Here is a 19159-nt window from a genome sequence, read left to right on the forward strand (position 1 = left end):
TCCCAAATTATATTCCATCTGCTCTTCTTTGCCAACTATCCTTGCCAATCCAAGTCCTTCAGCAGCCTTCCTGTTTCCTTAACATTACCTAACCCTCAACCTATCTTTGTGCCATGTGCAAACTTAGCAATAATGCCCTCATTTCCTTTGTCCAGAATGTTTATTTTGTAATGTAAATAGTTGTAGTCCCAACACTGACCCCTGCAGAAGTCCACTAGTAACTGCCTGCCATCCTGAAAATGACCCCGTTATACCCACGCTCTGCCTTCTGAAAGTAAGCCAATCCTCGATCCATGCTAATATTTTGCCCCTAACACCATGGGCTCTTATCTTATTAAGTAACTTCCTGTGTGACACCTTTGATGGGGAGGTGATGGCCTAGTGATATTATCGCTGGACTGTTAATCCAGAGACCCAGATAATATTCTGGGGACCTGGGTTTGAATCCCGCCATGGCAGATGGTGGAATTTGAATTCAATTAAAAAATCTGGAATTAAGAATCTAATGATGACCTGAATCCATTGTCAATTGTCAGAAAAACCCATCACTAATGTCCTTTAGGGAAAGAAACTGCCATCCTTACCTGGTCTGGCTACATGTGACTCCAGACCCACAGCAATGTGGTTGGCTCTTAACTGCCCTCTGGGCAATTAGGGATGGGCAATAAATGCTGCTTAGCCAGCGACGCCCTTATCCCATGAATGAATAAAGGAAAAAAAAGAGCTTATCAAACACCTGGAAATTCAAATAGATCATGTCCACTGGCTCTCCTTTATCTAATTGCTCATTACCTCCTCAAAGAATTCACAGAATTTCCTGGCATGACCTCCCTTTGATGAAGCCGTGTTAACTCAGCCCTATTTCACCATGCACTTCCAGGTCCTCTGCAATCTTATCCTTAATAATGAACTGTAAAATCTTAACAATGACTGAGGTTAGGCTGACCAGCCCATAGTTTCCTGTCTTCTGCCTCCCTCCCTTCTAAAACAAGGTGTTACTTTAGCCATTTTCCAGTCCTCTGGGACCCTCCCTGACTCCAGTGATTCCTGAAAAATCTCCTTCAGATTTCTCGTGCATCTATCCGGTCTGGGTGATTTATCCACCTTCAGTTTTCAGCTTCCCGAGCTCTGCCTCATTTTGCAGCAGTCCAATGTCCGTTCTTGCCTCTTGTAATCTTCTTTTATATTATTCACTAGTTTACTCTTATATTTCATCTTCTTCCCCATTATTGCATTTTTAATTATCCTCTTCTGGTTTTAAAAGGTTTCCAATCCTTTGGCTTCCCACCAATCTTCACCAGATTGTACGCTTTTTCTTTCGCTTTTTTACTGTCCCTGACTTCTGTTGTGAGCCATGGTTGCTTTGTCCTCTCTTTAGGATGTTTCTTCTTCCTTGGGATGAATTTCTGCTGTACCTCCTGATGTCCCCACCAAAACCCCTGCCATTAGTGCTCCACTGTCTTCCCTGCTAGGCTCCCCTTCCAATCGACTCTGGCCAGCTCCTCCTCATATCGTAGAGGTAGTAAGAACTGCAGATGCTGGAGTCAGAGATAACACAGTTTGGAGCTGGAGGAGCACAGCAGGCCAGGTAGCATCGGAGGAGCAGGAAAGTTGACGTTTCGGGTCAGGACCCTTCTTCAGAAATCTTCTTCTGAAGCAGGGTCCCGACCTGAAACATCACCTTCCCTGCTCCTCCGATGCTGCCTGGCCTGCTGTGCTCCTCCAGCTCCACACTATGTTATCTCCGCTTCATATCTTTGTAGTTACCTTTGTAATACTACTACATCTAATTTTAGCTTCTCCCTCTCAATCTGCACAGTGAATTATGTCATATTGTGGTCACTGTCCCCAAGGGATTCCTTGATCTAAAGCTCCTTAATCAAGTCTGCCTCAATGCACATCACCAAACCCAGAATTGCCTATTTCCTGGTGGGGGTCTACCACAAGCTGCTCCAAAAAAAAAAGCATCATGCAGAAATTCCAGAAATTCCTTTTCTTATGATCCACTTCCAACCTGATTTTCTCAGCCCACCTGCATATTGAAGTCCCTCAATACTTTGTTGCTTTTGGTGCAGTGTGATTGTTATATTATGAAATAGAGCAGCACAAGGACAACCTGCCTGATGATAGTCCTCAGATTCATTTAGTTGCAGTGTGTTATGGACTTGTGAGAGCAGTACAGCTAGGAACATCCAGAATCAGGAAATAGAAAACATCTCTCTCTCTCTCTTCCTTCTTTCTGTTTTGAGTCAAAGGACAAAAAGACCTATAGACTCAAAAGAAAGGATTATATTACAAAAAAAGACCTAGGTCCAGCCAATCAGCCACTGAATCACAGGTCGACTATTGCTGTGCAGCCAAAACTATGTCATCATTGCTGTGATCAAAAGAATGGAGAATTAAATTTTACATTGTGGCCAAGACTTTTGATATACAGAATTTTGTTTTTCCTGTCTATACTTTTTCACTCATAATAGTTGTGTCAAACAATCTGTCTTTTGTTTGTCTTATTTGTAATTAAATGTATGTGTGTTTGAGGTTTTAAAGCAGTCTAGTTTAAGTTGCAGGATAGTAAATTAGTAATCCAATCTTACTTGCCGGAATAAGTTTGTTTACAATAAATTATTATTTTTCTACGAATGATGAAACCTGGTGTGAATTACTTTTGTCCTAAATCAAATCAGTCAAGCAAATTGATCAGCTTGATGAGTTAATTGGATGTTTACAAATTTACAATTACTTGTGGAACACTGGGGCCTGATTATCAGCATGCTCTTCGCAACTGAGTCTTAACAAAGAACTAAAAATAAATTGGACACCTCACAAAGATTTTGACTTCCTTCGGTTTGATGTAATTCAACCAGCTTTGTAGTTTACTACTTAGATATAAGTATTTCTACCACTGATTATTGTGTACAATTACCTTCAACTGGGGCAGAGTTAAGTTGTGACTTAAGGAATAAATGTCCAGTTCATTTTTATGTGGTTGGCATGTTCTTCTGGTTTCCTGTGCATAATCTGATTCAGGTGTAATATCCACAAAATCAGTATCCAGATCTATAATTCTTTCACCTGCAATATGGAACGGAACTAGTTTACCTTGACATGTTAAGAGAAATAAATCATGGATATACTAAAAACACAAGATTACCTAAATAACTTACAACAAATACAAGATAACAAATAAACTTTAACAAGACAAATAGCATGTTGCTGAGTAATAAGAGTTATCATTCATTACGTATTTTTGCCACATCATGGTACTTTGTAGAACAATTAGGGGGAAGAAGAGGAGATTCTTTTCTTCATCCAAAGGGTGGTAGGGGTTTGAAACTCACTACTTGGAAGATTAGCAAAGGCAGAAACTCTCAACTTATTCAAAAGGCAATTTGGATGTGCAATGAAATCTTGTAACCTCCAGGGGTACCGATTAAAGTACTGAAAATTAGATCAGGCCAGGTTGTTTGTTTTTCAGCTAGCAAAGACAAAATGGACAGAGTAACTTTATTCTATGCTGTAAATGTTTCTACATTTTCTAAATGTTCTAAATATCTGAGCAGGGACAAATATTTAAGGACACGGAGAAAGAGTGGGGATGGACAGTGTGTGAATTACTTCTGTCAAAGGCTAGCATGGACACCATGGGGCCTTCATCTCTGTTTTGCTGATTATATGATTGGATGAATTTAACAAAGCAGCACTGAATGCTTCAATTAATCTTCAATTTGGAATTGATAATTAAGGGTAGTTTAGCCCTGCACCCCATCCCACGAGTGCAGGGAGGGTGATCAGACAGGGTTCAAGCTTGTTTCCAGCTGGTTGCTTCTTCCCAACAAGTTTATGTTAAAGGATGCTTTCAAATAAGAAGAAATGTACCGCGTGTGAAGGCTCTGAAATGGGGTGGAGATTATTCACAAATAGTTTTCCATTTTCCCGATAGATTTGTAACACATTGTCATTGTTACAGAAGTTCCTTTTTTTACTTTTAAAATGTTTCAACATTTATTTGAGGCAATTTTTATTTTGAAGTACTAAAATGCATTTCAGTGAAAAACTGCCAAATATCATCATCAAAACATTGAATGTAGATGAAGCATTTATTAGACATAAGTAATAAAACTCATGAAAAGGGACAATATATTAGAAAAACTTTCTTTGGAGTTCACAAAGTGAGATGAGCCACAATCCTCCCATTTTGTTGGGTATCTGATGTGTTGCCTAAAAAGAACACTGAGACACATGCACTCACTCTCAGAAGTTCTAAAATTATTTTAAAAGCCATACCTCCATGTTTAAATTTTCAAAAGTGACCTTTGCTGTACTAAAAATGGCCAATCACATGATGCAAGTTACATAGAAACTTGTAGGAGTAATGCATTTAGCCCTTGAAGCCTGTTCCTCTGTTCAATGAAATCATGGCTGATCTGTGGCCTAAATCCACAAACCATCTTTGACCCATATCCCTTAAATATCTTGTGGTTAAGGAAAGATATTACCTATCTCAGATTTAAAATTAACATTAACTGACCTAACAGTTAACCACAATTTTGAAATATTCCAATGGCAACTACAAAGGTCAGAGCTTAGACACCAACCTTCTGGAATCTCATCCCTTTCATTAATGTTTGTTGACTGCAACATCTACATAAATAACAGTAGACAGTATGTCTCCCCTGCAAGGAATGCTAACAAAACAAGCTCTTGAAATTAAGCACTAATGGCACATTACCTAACTTTGGAATGAATAATGGATTCTTGGCCAGAGGGATAGAAAAAAATCAATAAGTTGAAACTGACTTCTTAATAGTCCAATGACCAAAACCCCGCTGGTCGCCGAAGGGTTTAATAGTAATATCTGGAACATTCTTGTCCCAGTCTGTTGTTAACATCCAGTCTGCTAAGAATCTCACCAGCTGGTAACACGCTAGCCACACTGCAGGATAACAGCTGCACCTGGTTCAAGTCCAAATAAATCTCATAAAATTTTGTATTTGACTGAAACGTGGACCATGTCTCCATACACCGGCTGCATATTGCTATGCATCCATCAACTGAACACACCTAAATCTGGTTTCCAAGAGGAAAGAAGCTTCTCTGGACACTGACAATCTTGTGTTATTCTAAACAGTAAATTTTGTTTTCCTTTTTTGCTCCCTGAATGACTGTGTGTGTGTGTGTGTGTGTGTGTGTGTGTGTGTGTGTGTTTGTGTGAGAGTATGTGTGAGACTGTGTGTGTGCGTGCATGCACGCGCATGTGAGAGAGTGGGTATGACAACTGGGCCCCAGTTTTGAATGTACAAATAAACCATACTTCTGAATGAATCCTAAGAAAAGTTTGTTATGCGTCATTTTTAATTTGGACTTCACAGATAAAGGGTTTGGGGAAAACACCCCGCAGCCTGTTTCAAAATGGGAGAAACAGAATTAAAGCAGGTAGTTTTACCTGTTTTTACACAAACAGATAGTAAGAAAAATAAAATTTTCAATTTTCCTCACTTACCTGCCCATTGCAGAAAGAAGGCATAGCAGATCTTGTGCCCATCAGGCACTTGATAAGACAGTGTCAATCTTTGTTCTGACTAATGTATATGCAGCAGATAGTGAAGAAGGCAATTGGTATGCTGGCTTTCATGATAAGATTTTGAGTGCATAAGAGGGATGTCTTGCTGCAGTTGTATAGAGCTTTGGTGAGGCCACAACTGGAGAACTGTACACAGTTTTGGTCTCACTATCTGAGGAAGGATGTTCTGGTTACAAAGGCAGTGCAATGAAGGTTTACCAGACTGATTCCTGGGTTGGCAGGACTGACAGAAATGAAGAGAGACTGACCATAAGACCATAAAATATAGAAGGAAAACTAGGCCATTCAGCCCATTGAATTTGCTCCACCATTCAATCTGGCTGATACATTTCTCAATATAATTCTCCTGCCTTTTCCCTGATCTCCTCATTAACCAAGAACACTCAATAACTTGGCCTCCACAGCCTTCTGCGGCAATGAGTTCCACAGTTTCACCTTTCTCTGGCTAAAGAAATTCTCCCTCATCTCAGTTCTAAATAGTCACTATGCCCTTGGGTCCTCGTTTCTCCAGCGGTCTCTCCATATTCACTCTATCCTGGCCTCTCAGTATTCTGTAAATTTAAATTAAGATTCCCCATCATCCTTCTAAACCCCATCAAGTATAGACATAGAATCCTCAGTTGCTCCTCATATAACAAGTCCTTCACCCCCAGGATCATTCTTGTGAACCTCCTTTGGACACCCTCCAAGGCTAGCACATCCTTCCCTAGATACAGGGCCCAAAACTGCTCACAATATTCCAAATGCGGTCTGACTAGAGCCTCATACAACATTAGTAGTTAATCTCTGCTCTTGTAATCTAGTCCTGTTGAAAATGAATTCTAACATTCAATTTGCCTTTCTAACTGCCAACTGAATCTGCATGTTAACCTTAAGAGAATCCTGAAATAGGACTCCCACCTTTTCTTGTGCTTCAGATTTCCAAAGCCTTTCTCCATTTAGAAAATAGTTTACACCTCTATTCTTCCAACCTCATTGCATAACCTCAGACCTTCCCACACTCTGGGATGTAGTCCATCAGTCCAGGTGATTGATCTACACTCAGATCTTTCAGCTTCCCCAGCACCTTCTACTTAGTGATGGTCACTACGCTCACCTGTGCCCTTGACTCTCGAAGTTCTAGTACGCCACTAGTGTCTTCCACACTGAAGACTGATGCAAAGTACCTATTCAATTCTGCCACTATTTCTTCATTCACCACTATTACTTCTCCACCCTCATTTCCTAGTGGCCCAACATCCATTCTTACCTCTCTTTTACCTTTTGTATATCTAAATATCTAATAAATCTTCTTTTATATTACTAGATAGTTTACCCTCATTTCATCTTCTCCCCTCTGACTACTTTTTAGTTGTCTTCTGTTGGTTTTTAAAAGCTTCCCAATCTCCTGGCTTCCCACCAATCTTCACCACATTGTATGCTTTTTCTTTTCCTTTTATACTGTCCATGACTTCCTTAGTCAGCCATGGTCACCTCATATTCCCCTTAGGATGTTTCTTCGTCCTTAAGAGGTTTTCTACTGCACCTCCTGAATTTTCTCCAGAAACCCATGTTATTACTGCTCCACTGTCTTCACTGCTCAGCTCCCCTTCCCATCCACTCTGGCCAGCTCTTCCCTCATGTCTTTGTAGTTATCCCTACTCAATTGAGATACTGCTACATGTGATTCCAGCTTCTCCTCTCAAACTGCAGGGTGAATTCTATCATATTATGGTCATTGTTCCTGGGGGGTTCCTTCACTTTAAGCTTCCTAGTCAGGTCTGCCTCATTACACATGACCAAAACAAGAAATGCCTTTTCCCTCATGGACTCTACCCCAGCTGCTCCAGAAAAAAATTGTGTATACATTTCAAGCATTCCTTTTCTTGGGATCCGCTCCAAAACAGATTTTCCCACCTGTATATTGAAGTTCTCCATGATTTTGTAATAGTTCCTTTCTTGCATTCCTTTTCAATCTCTTGATTTATATTCTGCCCCATATCCTCGCTATTGCTAGGTGGCCTCCACTTATCTCCCATCAGGGTCTTTTCTCCTTTGTGATTCTTCAACTGTACTTGCACAGATTCTGTGCCTCTAACTCCATATCACTTTTTGCTATCAATTTAGTTTAATTATTTACTAACAAGGCAATGCCACGCCCTCTGCCCATTTGCTTGTCTTTTCAAAAGGGTGCTTATCCTTGGATATTGAGTTTCCAGCCCTGATCTCCTTGCAGCCACGTCACTGTGATAGCCAAAACATTTTACCTACCAATTTCAATCTGCGTACAAGCTCATTTACCTTGTTTTGTATAATGTGCATATTTAAATACAACACTCAATCCTGCATTAATTGCCCCTCTTCTGTTGTCCCCTCATCCACTGTGCATAAAGTTTGATTCCTGAGCCTTTCCGTACTCTGTCATATTACTTGTTCTGGAAACTTTAATAACCTCTGCTGAGCACTCCCCTAATTTTAGACTTTTCTATGCAACTGAAACCATCCCCCTATCCCATCAGAACAGCTCCCTCCTTCCAAATTACTGGCACCAACATCCAGTGAATTCAAACCCATTTCTCTCACTCCAATCTTTGAGGCACTGGATCAGCTAGGACTATGTTCTCTCGAGTTTAGAAGAATGGGTTGGGGGGACAGGTGTGTAGGTGGAAATCTCACAAAAACTTATGAAATTCTAACAGGACTAGACAGGGTAAAATGGAAGGATGTATTCCATGACTGGGGAGGCCCAAACCAGGGGTCACAGTCTAAGGACATCAGGTAAGCCATTTTGGACTAAGATGATGAGAAATTTCTTCACCCAGAGTGGCAATCCTGCGGAATTCTCTGTCACAGAAAGCGGTTAAAGTCAATCATTGAATATGTTCAAGAAGGAGTTGCATATAATTCTAAATGCGAATGGGTATGGAGAGCGAAATAACTCCACAGAGGCCAATATCCCGTCACCAACTCATCCTTTAACTACACATGCAGAGTCCTTGACACTAGTCCAGGTACCTTAGAGCCAGATCTCAGAGTGAACAGGATGTCTGACACTCCTGTTCTTATCTGTCAACCGGATTAATAGCTCCAATCAGGGAACACATATTCTATGAGGTCCACCTGGCTGACCTCATTTATAATCATTACATCCCTCCCCATCTGACTCCGGGGACATAGGCTGGTTCTTTGTTTTTTGTAGCTCATTCTGGGGCATTTTAGCATCTGCTCCAAGCTCCTCCAACCTGCCTCTGATACAGGTGGCTTGTTACACACAGTAGCTTGCCTCTTGTGCCTGAAGGGTCTCAGAAGAAACTCATTCTGTTCTTCAGGCAGCAAAGGCATTGAGGCAGCGACATCCACAGTGTCCATCTCAGATTCTGAGGTATCATCAACGCTTGATGGAGGGGGAGAACCCATGGGTTCCAGAACAGTAAGAAAGGCTGTCAAGGAGGTGGGTACATTTTGCTCCCACACCATTTGCAGCTTTCACATGGTCCACGTGCTTGTTCAGGACTGTCGCACAGACCCAAACTTTATATGTCACTGTACCTGATTTCGCATTGACCATGCCTCTTACCCACATGGAGCCATTCCTGTAGTGCTACACCAAACTTCGTCCCCTGAAGTAAGCTGTTTCTCTCACTTAGCGGAGTCTTGTGTCCAGCATTGGCATTCCTGATGCCGTTTTGCCCTCCGCCTCAGATCCTGGGATGATCAGATTTAAGCCAGTATGGAGTCTTCTCCCCATTAGCAACTCGGCTGGAACTATCCCTGTAGTTGCATGAGGGGTAATCCTCTAATCAAATAGGAACTGGGACAGTTTGGTATCGAGTGAAGCTGTCAGCTGTTTCTTTAAGCCTGCCTTCAAAGTTTGGACTGCTCTTTGTGCCAGACTATTGGATGATGGATGGTATGGAGCTGTCCGTGTATGTTGAATGCCATTCGACTTTAATAAATACTCAAATTTCCTGCAAGTAAACGATGGCCCATTACCTAAGACTAACACATCCTGGAGTCTGTGTATTGCAAAAGATGCGAGCAGTTTTTTCTGTCATTGTCTGCATGTTTGACGAATGAACCCAATGCATGTCCAGTCATTCTGAGTGGGTGTCCACAATGACTAAGAACGTTCAGCCCATGAAAGCACCGATATTGTCAACATGTAACCAAGTTCAAGGTTTACCCATCCATTCCCCACAAATGTGAGGAGCTGCTAGTGGTAATTTTTGTCCTCGTTGGCACTTTGGGCACTGTCCACCAACACAGCTATGCCAATCCTGGCCACCAGAGATAATTTCTTGCCAACATCTTCATTTTGGAAACCCCCCAGATGACCCTGGTGGAGTTCGGCCAGGATCTGGGAGTGACCTTTGCTCAGGACAATCACTCTTGCTCCCCATAATAATATGCCATTCTTTACTGTGACCTGGTCATTCCAGGTCCAAAAACATTTCAACTCTGGTTGTGACAGCCCTTTGGGTTTCCCCCATCACCACCAGCTGTTCCAGTTTTGCCAGGAATGGATCCTTCTGCATCCAATGTCTGATATTGTCAGCTGTGACTCAAAGTGCGTCCAGAAACTTTAAAACTGTTACAGACTCTTCCAGTACTGGTGGTGTTTCTACCAGGCCCAATGTATCCGAATTTGCTACTTGGCCTCCTGGACAGTGTTCCAACTTGCAATTATACGCACTCAGTAATTCAGCCTGAAGCTTTGGGCGGCCTTGTCCTCTTTAAGTAGACCTAGCAGGGGTTTGTGGTGCATTATTATTACAAATATGCATCCGTAAAGGTACTGGTGGAACTTCCTGACTCCAAATATAACTGCCAAACCTTCCTTATCTATCTGGGCGTATTTAGGGTCCGCATTAGCCAAAGTCTAGAAGGATATGCTATTGGGCGCTCCTCTCCTTTGGGCCACGTATGAACTAATACTACCCCAATGACGTACAGGGATACCAGATCTCACTTGGGATCATGGTGTGCAACGCCTTAGAGGATGAAAGCTGTTTCTTCATTTCCATGAAAGCTATGGCTTGGCTTTACAACCATTTCCAAGACTGATCCTTTTTTTGTAAAGAGTTGATGCAAAGGTACCATGATGAAGGGCACATTACAAGACCTTTCCATAATAATTCAACAGCCCAAGGAAAGACCTCAGCTCCGGTAGTTGGATTGGTTCTGATTTGAATGTAGCTGAGTAATTTAACTATTCCAAACCAGACGTTGGTGGACGTTCCAGGGTGCGCACTCTCCCGTACACCGACCTATGAATTCTCTAACTCAGTTTAGGTTTAGTGGGACTCTTTTGCTATCTTAAGCCCGTATACTGGCAGTAACTACAAAGGCTCGCTAGACTGGATCCTGAAGAAAATTTTCAACATTTGGCCAAGGCTTGGCTTTGAGGTTTTGCTGTGTTCCCCAAGCAGCAATAGGGTGCAATGGGAGGCAGAGGGAGCTTCAAAGTAAAGGTACCCTTCTTCCAACCTTCATAAAGTTTAAATGAAAATATATTTTTCAGCCCTATTGTGCAGGGGATATCCTTGTGCTGGGCGGTGTGTGGCTGCAGCTGCAGTCAGGCAGGCAAGGATGGCATCTAACCCTTTTTTTGGAATGCTGGCCGTCTGGTTCCTTGCAGGAAGTCATAAAGATCTGGAACCTATTACCTATCAGGGTAGTAGGATGGAAGATGATCAATGATTTTAAAAGGAAATTTCCGTCGGAATACCCTGCAACTCATGTTCCACTTGCCACATTTTCCAATGATAAAGCCAGTTGTAGTGCCTTGTATGAAGTGGGGCTTCAGCTAGTAGGCCCTTTTGTATAATTACATCATTAATCCCACTCCCGTTGTCAGTGAAATAACTCCACAGTGGCTGGTATCCCATCACCAAGTAACCTTTTATTTACGTGTGGAGAGTCCTTAACACTGAGCCAGATCTCCCAGAGCAAGCTGTCAGAGTGAACAGGATATCTGACACTCCTGTTCTTAGGTGCCACCCAGTGCTCCCTGATTGGACCAGACCAACAGCCCCAATCAGGGAACTCATTCTATGAGAGTCACCTGGCTGACCTTGTTACAATCACTACAGGGAGAAAGCAGGAATAGGGTAATGATCAGCAATGAATAGTGTAGCTGGCTTGAAGGGCTGAATGGCCGACTCCTGCTTTTATTTTCTTTGTTTCTATGGTACCCAGGACATGATGTCCTGCCCACCTGGATCTGCCAATCAGAGACCAAATTTCTAGCCTTCAGCAGTGCCAGGGAGGTAGTCATGGCTCCTGCCAGTACCACACCCCTTGTTGTGATCAAGGAGTAACCCAGGGACGAAGCAAGTATTGTGCACGGCAGGAGTGGGTTTGGGCACTCTTGTATGGTGGACATCATGGGATGAAGCTGACTGTGGTGCTTGTATACCAACAAGAGGTGTGTTACCAGAAACTATCATATCCACACCCTAATTCATGCACCTAATTAGTGCATATTGCGGAATAGCCACTCTGTCCCCATCCCCGTACTGTTTATCCAGTGTACAGATGACATTTTGGAAGGCCCAGCTGAAGCTGGGAATACTGCAGCCCAGGGGAGAAGAGGCCCTTAGTAGCTATTAAATGGTCATTAATTGGTCACTTGAGGGTCTTACATGGAGGTGGGATGGGAAGGATGCCCACAGGTCATCCTGTCCAGAATGCATTTGACCCAGAAGCAGAATGGCGTTGGAGACTAGCACTGAAAAGAAATTACTCATTTTAAGGCTTCCCAACTTATTATGTGGGCCTGAAGATTCTACCCATGGTGTCTGAGGCTATGTTCAAGATAAACTAGGGTAAAATAAGTGATGGCGGTTTAATTTGATACATTGGGTATATCCTAAACTTAATCTGGAATGGGTGGATAGAACTGTTGCTCCTCCATTCCAGTCAGAGGATCAGTCCATTTTGAGCAAGAGCCTTAAAACTGAATGAGCGTCCTGCTGCAACTCAGTGGCTCTGAGCTCACACAAAGGAGGCCATTCAGCCAGCAAACCTTTTCCATCATTCCATTAGACCATTTCTGATCTGTGTTTACCTGCCTTTACCTCATATACTCATGCCTAATAGAAATATCTCACCTCCCAATTTTGAAGATGCCCATCACTCTGTACTACCTGCTCCCTATAAGATCTGCTGCCACCATCCTTTCTCAGATAGAAAACCACTCGGCAGGCTAATAAAAGGAGACTCTTGTCTTAAACAAGACGTAGTTGTTGCATAAACAGCGTTGTAGAGACTATGAGGAAAACTCAGATATTTGGTCTTATTTCTTTGTGATCTTAAGCAGGTCTCCCATCAAGTCCTTATATCATCATGTTCAGCAGTGCTTGAGGATCCCCTTAGCATTAATCATTTCAAACCCTTGTGCCCTCATACAACAAATATTTCCCCACTCCTGACTTGTGCTTTGTAGCTGGTGGTCAGGTTTATGGGAGTTAGAAGGTGAATTCCTGTTCCTGTAACTTTAAATATGTGTATGGTTGTTAAGATCAATTCCTTGTTATAGGAACCCAAAGGATAATAACTCCTGCAAGATTGATGCATTAAATTGGACAGATGTTCAGCTGGCTGAAACTAGCTCCCTTGCCAAGTCCTGTTTTAGCAGCGTTCAAATGACTAACATTCCAGGGCAGGACAATCAAAAGGCCAAATATAATGTCCTTGAATACAAGGACAGTAAAATGATGATGAGTGCCGGAAGCCAGCTTGGATACATGGCTCTGTATTCTTTGAGTCATTTATACCATGAAATACCAATCTTTAGGGGATCTATTAAACACATCGTGTCACTTTGTGTACATTTAAGAGGCAGGGTAGGCGGTGGGATGGATGTGATGCATAAGGTTTTGGGAGTATAAGCATATAGCTGTGTTGCTCTCTCCAAGAAATGAGGTAGGCCTTCTAACTAGTCCACCACAACACCCACACTACAATACACTTCGCAAAACTGCACCCTGCCCCACCCACATCTCTCAGAGCTTAAATATGGCAGGCATGAGCTTCAGAGGTAGGCTTGAGTTTCAGAAGTTGGAGACCTCAGTCGAAAATCTGAACCAATATCTCTAACTAGAATGGGAGGTTGCTTGTGTACAACATAATTACTGCTATCTACCTGAATGCAAAATAACCAGCTTCTGTGCTGCGAAGATGTAATTCTACATAATAGTTAATAAGCATTTATCAAAAATACTATCGTATATATTCTATGAAATTACCTTCATCAGAATTTGTTGAATCAGTTGAACATTGAAATGGTGCCTTTTCCGGGATGTGGTTTATTGTTGCTGCAAGTTTGATGGCAAGGTAGGTCCGGCCAAGTTCAAATTTATTCACAAGGTAAGGACCATAAAGCATTTGTAAGTTGTGAGGTAAAGGTATCTTGAGTAAGTACTCAACTGCCTGTGAATTAACAAATAAGATGATTTAGCATTACAACAACATGGTAAATCCACCTACAATTCATCACATGCCATGGAATATGGAGTGTTTTTTACATGCATGTGGGACAAAGAAATAAAGGGATACAGGATAGGAAGTGATAATTAGGTGTGGGAGGATGCTGAAATGGGAGTATGAGCAACAGTATAAACCAGTTGGGCTGAATGTCCTGTGGGTTTTATGTAACATGTGGGTCAGTGCCTCCAAAGTAGCAATTTAGTTTTCCGATGGAATGAATAGCTATAAGATAAACAAAAATATTGCAAAATGTTTACTCCTTATTTGGGTAAATGTCTGCAATAATTAATGTACAATCTAGTATGGTCATGCCATTGAATCTTGTCTGTTAAAACGCCCGGAAGTTTAATTCTTAATAAACCTAGCAAAACTGGAATTAATGGGTATCAGGAGGCAAATTTTCTGTTGGTCAGAGTCATATGTGGCACATAGGAAGATGGTTGTGGATTTGGAGGTCAGTCATCTCAGCTCCAGGACATCTCTGCATAAGTTCCTCAGGGTAGTGTCCTAAGCCCAAACATCTTCAGCTGCTTCATCAATGACCTTCACTCCATCATAAGCTCAGAAGCGGGGATGTCCACTGATAATTATAAAATGTTCAATACCATTTGTGACTCCTCAGATACTGAAGCTGTCCATGTCCAAATGCAACAAGATGTAATATCCAGGCTTGAGCTGAAATGTAGCAACAATCTTGCATGACGCACAAATGCCAGGCAATGACCATCTCTAATAAGACACAATCTAACCTCTCTCCTTTGACATCCAATGGCATTACTATCACTGAATTCCCCACTATCAATATCCTGGGACTATCACTGACCATAAACTCAACTGAACCATACAAGTACAGTGGCTACAAGAGCAGGTCAGAGGTTATGAATACTGCGGTGAGTAACTCACCTTCTGACTCCCCAAAGCCTGCCCATCATCTACAAAGCATAAGTTAGGAGTGTGATGCAATGTTCCCCACTTGACTCGATGGGATCAGCTCCATCAACACTCAAGAAGCTTGACCCCAACCACAACAAAGCAGCCCATTTGATTGGCACCACAGTCACAAACATCCACTCCCTTCTCCATCGATGCTCAGTAGTAGTGATGTGTAGCAAGATGCACTGCAGAAATTCGACAAAAATCCTTAGACAGCACCTTCCAAACCCATGACCACTTCCATGTAGAAGGACAAAGGCGGCAGATACATGGGAACACCACAAACTGCAAGTTCATCTCCAAGCCAGTCACCATCCTGAATTGGAAATATATCAGTGTTCCTTCACTGACTCTGGGTCAAATCCTGAAATTCCGTCCCTAAGGGCATTGTGGATCAATCTACAGCACGTGGACTGTAGCGGTTCAAGAAGGCAGCTCACTACCACCTTCTCAAAGGCAACTGGTGATGGGCAATAAATAGTGACCCAGCCAATGACATCCACACCTCATCAGCAAGTGAACTAAAATAATCAACTCAATTTGGCAATGATACATTCATCAAATTAGCAGAATCGATTAACATTTAATATATAAACACATTGTTAAGAGCAAGGACAGCCAGATATTATTGATCTGAGGCTGTTATAGATTGGAACACCAAACATATTTTGTTTGTTTCACAACTTTCTCCAGTCATAGCAAGTGGAACTCTGTTTCGAGTTCCAACAAACTCTTTTTGACATCATACAAGACCCAGTTAATGTTTTGAAGAAAAAGTTAATTGAGTTGGCTCTCTGCTCAAATTAAAATGATCGAGAAAAATTGATTGCTATGTTGACATGGCCCTCTTAATTCATAGAATCATTGAATTGTTGCAGCTCAAAAAGGCCATTCAACCCATCATGTTAGTGCTGTTCCCACAGGAACAATTCATATTCGACCGCAGCCACACAATTTTTTCACATCCCCACACATTCTTCATCTTTAGATATTTATAATATTTAGAAAATGTACAAGAAAATTTAGAAAAGACCAGGAGGCTATTCGCCAATTCTGTCTGCGCTTGCCAATAAACAAACCAGTCAATTTAATTTCAATTACTAGCACTTGGTACCATCAACTTTTATTCTTGTAACCAATCTGTGGCTACCCTCCAATTCTCCCTGTTTTTTCTGAGGAAACAATGTCGGATGTGATTTATCCTTAACAAATCCATGCTGCTTGTCTTTGATTATTTCAAGCTGAAGTAATAGTTTATCCTGTCTCTCAGAATTGATTCCAATAATTTTTCCATTGTTGAGGCCTGACTGACTGGCCTGCAATTATTCAGTCTAGCCCTTTCTCAATTTTTAATCAAAGTAACAACGCCAGCTGTTCCCCAGGCCTTTGGCACCAAACCTGCATCCAGTTGAGGATTGTTGAATGATGGTCAGAGCCTTTCCTATTCCCAACCTGACTTCTTTTAACAACCTGGGGTGCATTTCATCTTTACTACAGATGTGCAATCCCTTTACACGTCCATCCCCCACAGGGAGGGTCTCAGGGCTCTCTGCTTCTTCCTGGAGCAAATGCCTGAACCGTCCCCACCCATCACCACCCTCTTCTGCTTGGCCAAGCTAGTCCTCACCCCCAACAACTTCTCTTTTAACTCCTCTCATTTTCGAGGTTGTAGACATATAGCCGAGCCGGTGGGTTTGGTTGCAAACGTTTCATCACCTTGCATTGTCAGTACACCTTCAGTGAAGCATCGGTGTTCTGTCCTGCTTGTTATTTATATGCTTCAGTTTGCTGGGGTGGTTGCTATTACTTCCAGTTCTGATTCTCAGTGGTTTGTATATCGGGTCCGGTTCAATGTGTTTGTTGATGGAGTACCAGTTAGAATACCAGGCCTCCAGGAATTCCCTGGCATGTCTCTGTTTGGCTTGTGCGATTATGGGTGTGTGGTTTTTAGGCATAATCGCACAAACAGAGACATGCCAGAGAATTCCTGGAGGCCTGGTATTCCAACCAGAACTCCCAACAAACGCATTGAATTAGACCCTGGGTACCCACATGGGCCCCAGTTGTGCCTGTCTCTTCGTGGGGTATGTGGAACATTCCTTGTTCCAGTCCTATTCTGGCCCCACCCACACTCTTTCTCCGATATAGCAGTGATATTATCAGTGCTGCTTTCCTCTCTCGTCCAAAATTGGAAAAGTTCATCAATTTCGCTTCCAATTTCCACCCTGCCCTCACTTTCATCTGTCTCTGACTTCTCCCTTCCCTTCCTTGACATCTGTTTCCATTTCTGGGAATAAACTGGCCACTAATATCTGCTATAAACCCACCGACTCCCAAAGCTCCCTGGACTATACATCCTCGCACCCTGCTTCCTGTAAAGTCTCCAGTCCAATCTCCCAGTTCCTCCATCTCGATCACATATGAACCCCAATGAGGCCAACTTCAATAAAGGGGCCTCCGAAATGTCCACTTTCTTCCTTACCGAGGATTCCACAGCACAATTGTTGACAGGGCCCTCAACTGGGTCCGACCCATCTCCTGCACTTCCTCTTCCCTCCACAACAGCGACAGGGTTCCCCTTGTCCCTACCTACCATCCCAGCAGCATCCACATCCAGAAGATCATCAGTCACCATTGCCACCACCTCCAGTGAGATGCCACTACCAGACACATATTCGCCTCCCCTCACTTGTCCGCCTTCCACAGGGACCATTCCCTCCAGAACACCCTGGTCCACTCTTCCTTCGCTCTAAACAACACATGCCCCACAACTCCTTCCCCCGCAACTGCCGAAGGGGTAACACCTGCCCATTTACCTCCTCCCTCCTTAGTATCCAAAGGCCCACACATACCTTCTAGGTGAAGCAGCACTTTACCTGCACTTCCCACAATCTAGTCTACTGCATTCGTTGCTCACAATGTGGTCTCCTCTACACTGGGAAAATAAAGCATAGACTGGGTGACCGCTTCATAGAACATCTACGTTCTGCCCACAAAAAAGACCCTGAACTACCCGTTGCCTGCCACTTTAACACGGCACCCTGTTCCGTGGCCAACATTTCTGTCTCAGGCTTGCTGCAGTGTTCAGCAAAGCTCAGCGCAAGCTGAAAGAACAATACCTCATTTCCCCGCAGGCCTCCGGACTCAATATCGAGTTCAATAATTTCAGCGCCTGAACTCCCCCATGACCTCGTACCCTACCCACACAACAGGCCTTGTTATCACATAGCCTGCCATTACACACTATGTATTGTTAGCCACTAACAGCATCCATGAACAACTATTCACCCTCCTAGCCAGATCATTATACACTCCTTTGTCTGTCTAACTGTTCTTTTTTTTCTTTATTCGTTCACGGGATATGAGCGTTGCTGGCTAGGCAGCATTTATTGCCCATCCCTAATTGCCCAGAGGGCAGTTAAGAGTCAACCACATTACTGTGGGCCTGGAGTCACGTGTAGGCCTGACCAGGGAAGGATGTCAGTTTCCTTCCCTAAAGGACATTCTCTCTCTTTGGGCTATATCCCACCTATCATTTACTCCTGAACCTCCCCGCACTGCTGCATATAAACCAACATTTTCATACCTACCATCAAGTCTGAGGAAAGATCATTTACCCAAAATGTTAACTCTGATTTCTCTTCACAAATGCTGCCAGACCTGCTGAGCTTTTTCAGCAACTTCTGTTTTTGTTCCATTTTATCTGATCCTGTTGTTTAGCCATTTTCATGGGTCTAATTCCCTTAACATTCCCTTTTCCTCATGTTCATCATATCTAACATTTCACAAACCTCCTCCCCAAGTACAATCCCTGCATCACCCCCCCATTTTGTGTTGACAGATTCAAAATATTAATTCAGAACCATACTGACATCTTCCACCTCTACACATAAAAGACCAAAAGGTAACCTATGATCCTTACTCTTAAATGTATTCGCTTACTTTTAAAGGGTTCTCCTTGTTTATGTTTGCTGATATTCTTTCATGCTCTCACTTTGTCTTCATTATTTCCATTTGGATTTCTAGATTCCTTTTTGCCTTCTGCACTACTTAGTTCTTGGTGTCTCACAAAATCTTTCCTTTCCTGTCTCATCTTACCCTACATACTCATTGATATCCAGGCACCATCTAGATTTGGTTATCCCACCCTTCTTTGTTTGACGCATTTACTCCAAA

General features: G+C 42.6%; 1 protein-coding gene across 1 annotated transcript in view; it reads right to left on the reverse strand.

Moving 5' to 3' along the window:
- The window catches only part of LOC109929702 (cilia- and flagella-associated protein 54), a 160714-nt gene that overhangs the window by 116524 nt on the left and 25031 nt on the right, over positions 1 to 19159 (reverse strand). Inside the window, exons 6-7 of the mRNA XM_048610552.1 lie at positions 13810 to 13993; positions 2924 to 3072 (exon numbers count right to left, since the gene is read on the reverse strand). Coding sequence (XP_048466509.1) covers positions 2924 to 3072; positions 13810 to 13993 — 333 coding nt within the window. The remainder of the gene's footprint in view (positions 1 to 2923; positions 3073 to 13809; positions 13994 to 19159) is intronic.

This window comes from Rhincodon typus, chromosome 22 (assembly GCF_021869965.1).
Source record: "Rhincodon typus isolate 14 chromosome 22, sRhiTyp1.1, whole genome shotgun sequence".
Classification (NCBI taxonomy): domain Eukaryota; kingdom Metazoa; phylum Chordata; class Chondrichthyes; order Orectolobiformes; family Rhincodontidae; genus Rhincodon; species Rhincodon typus.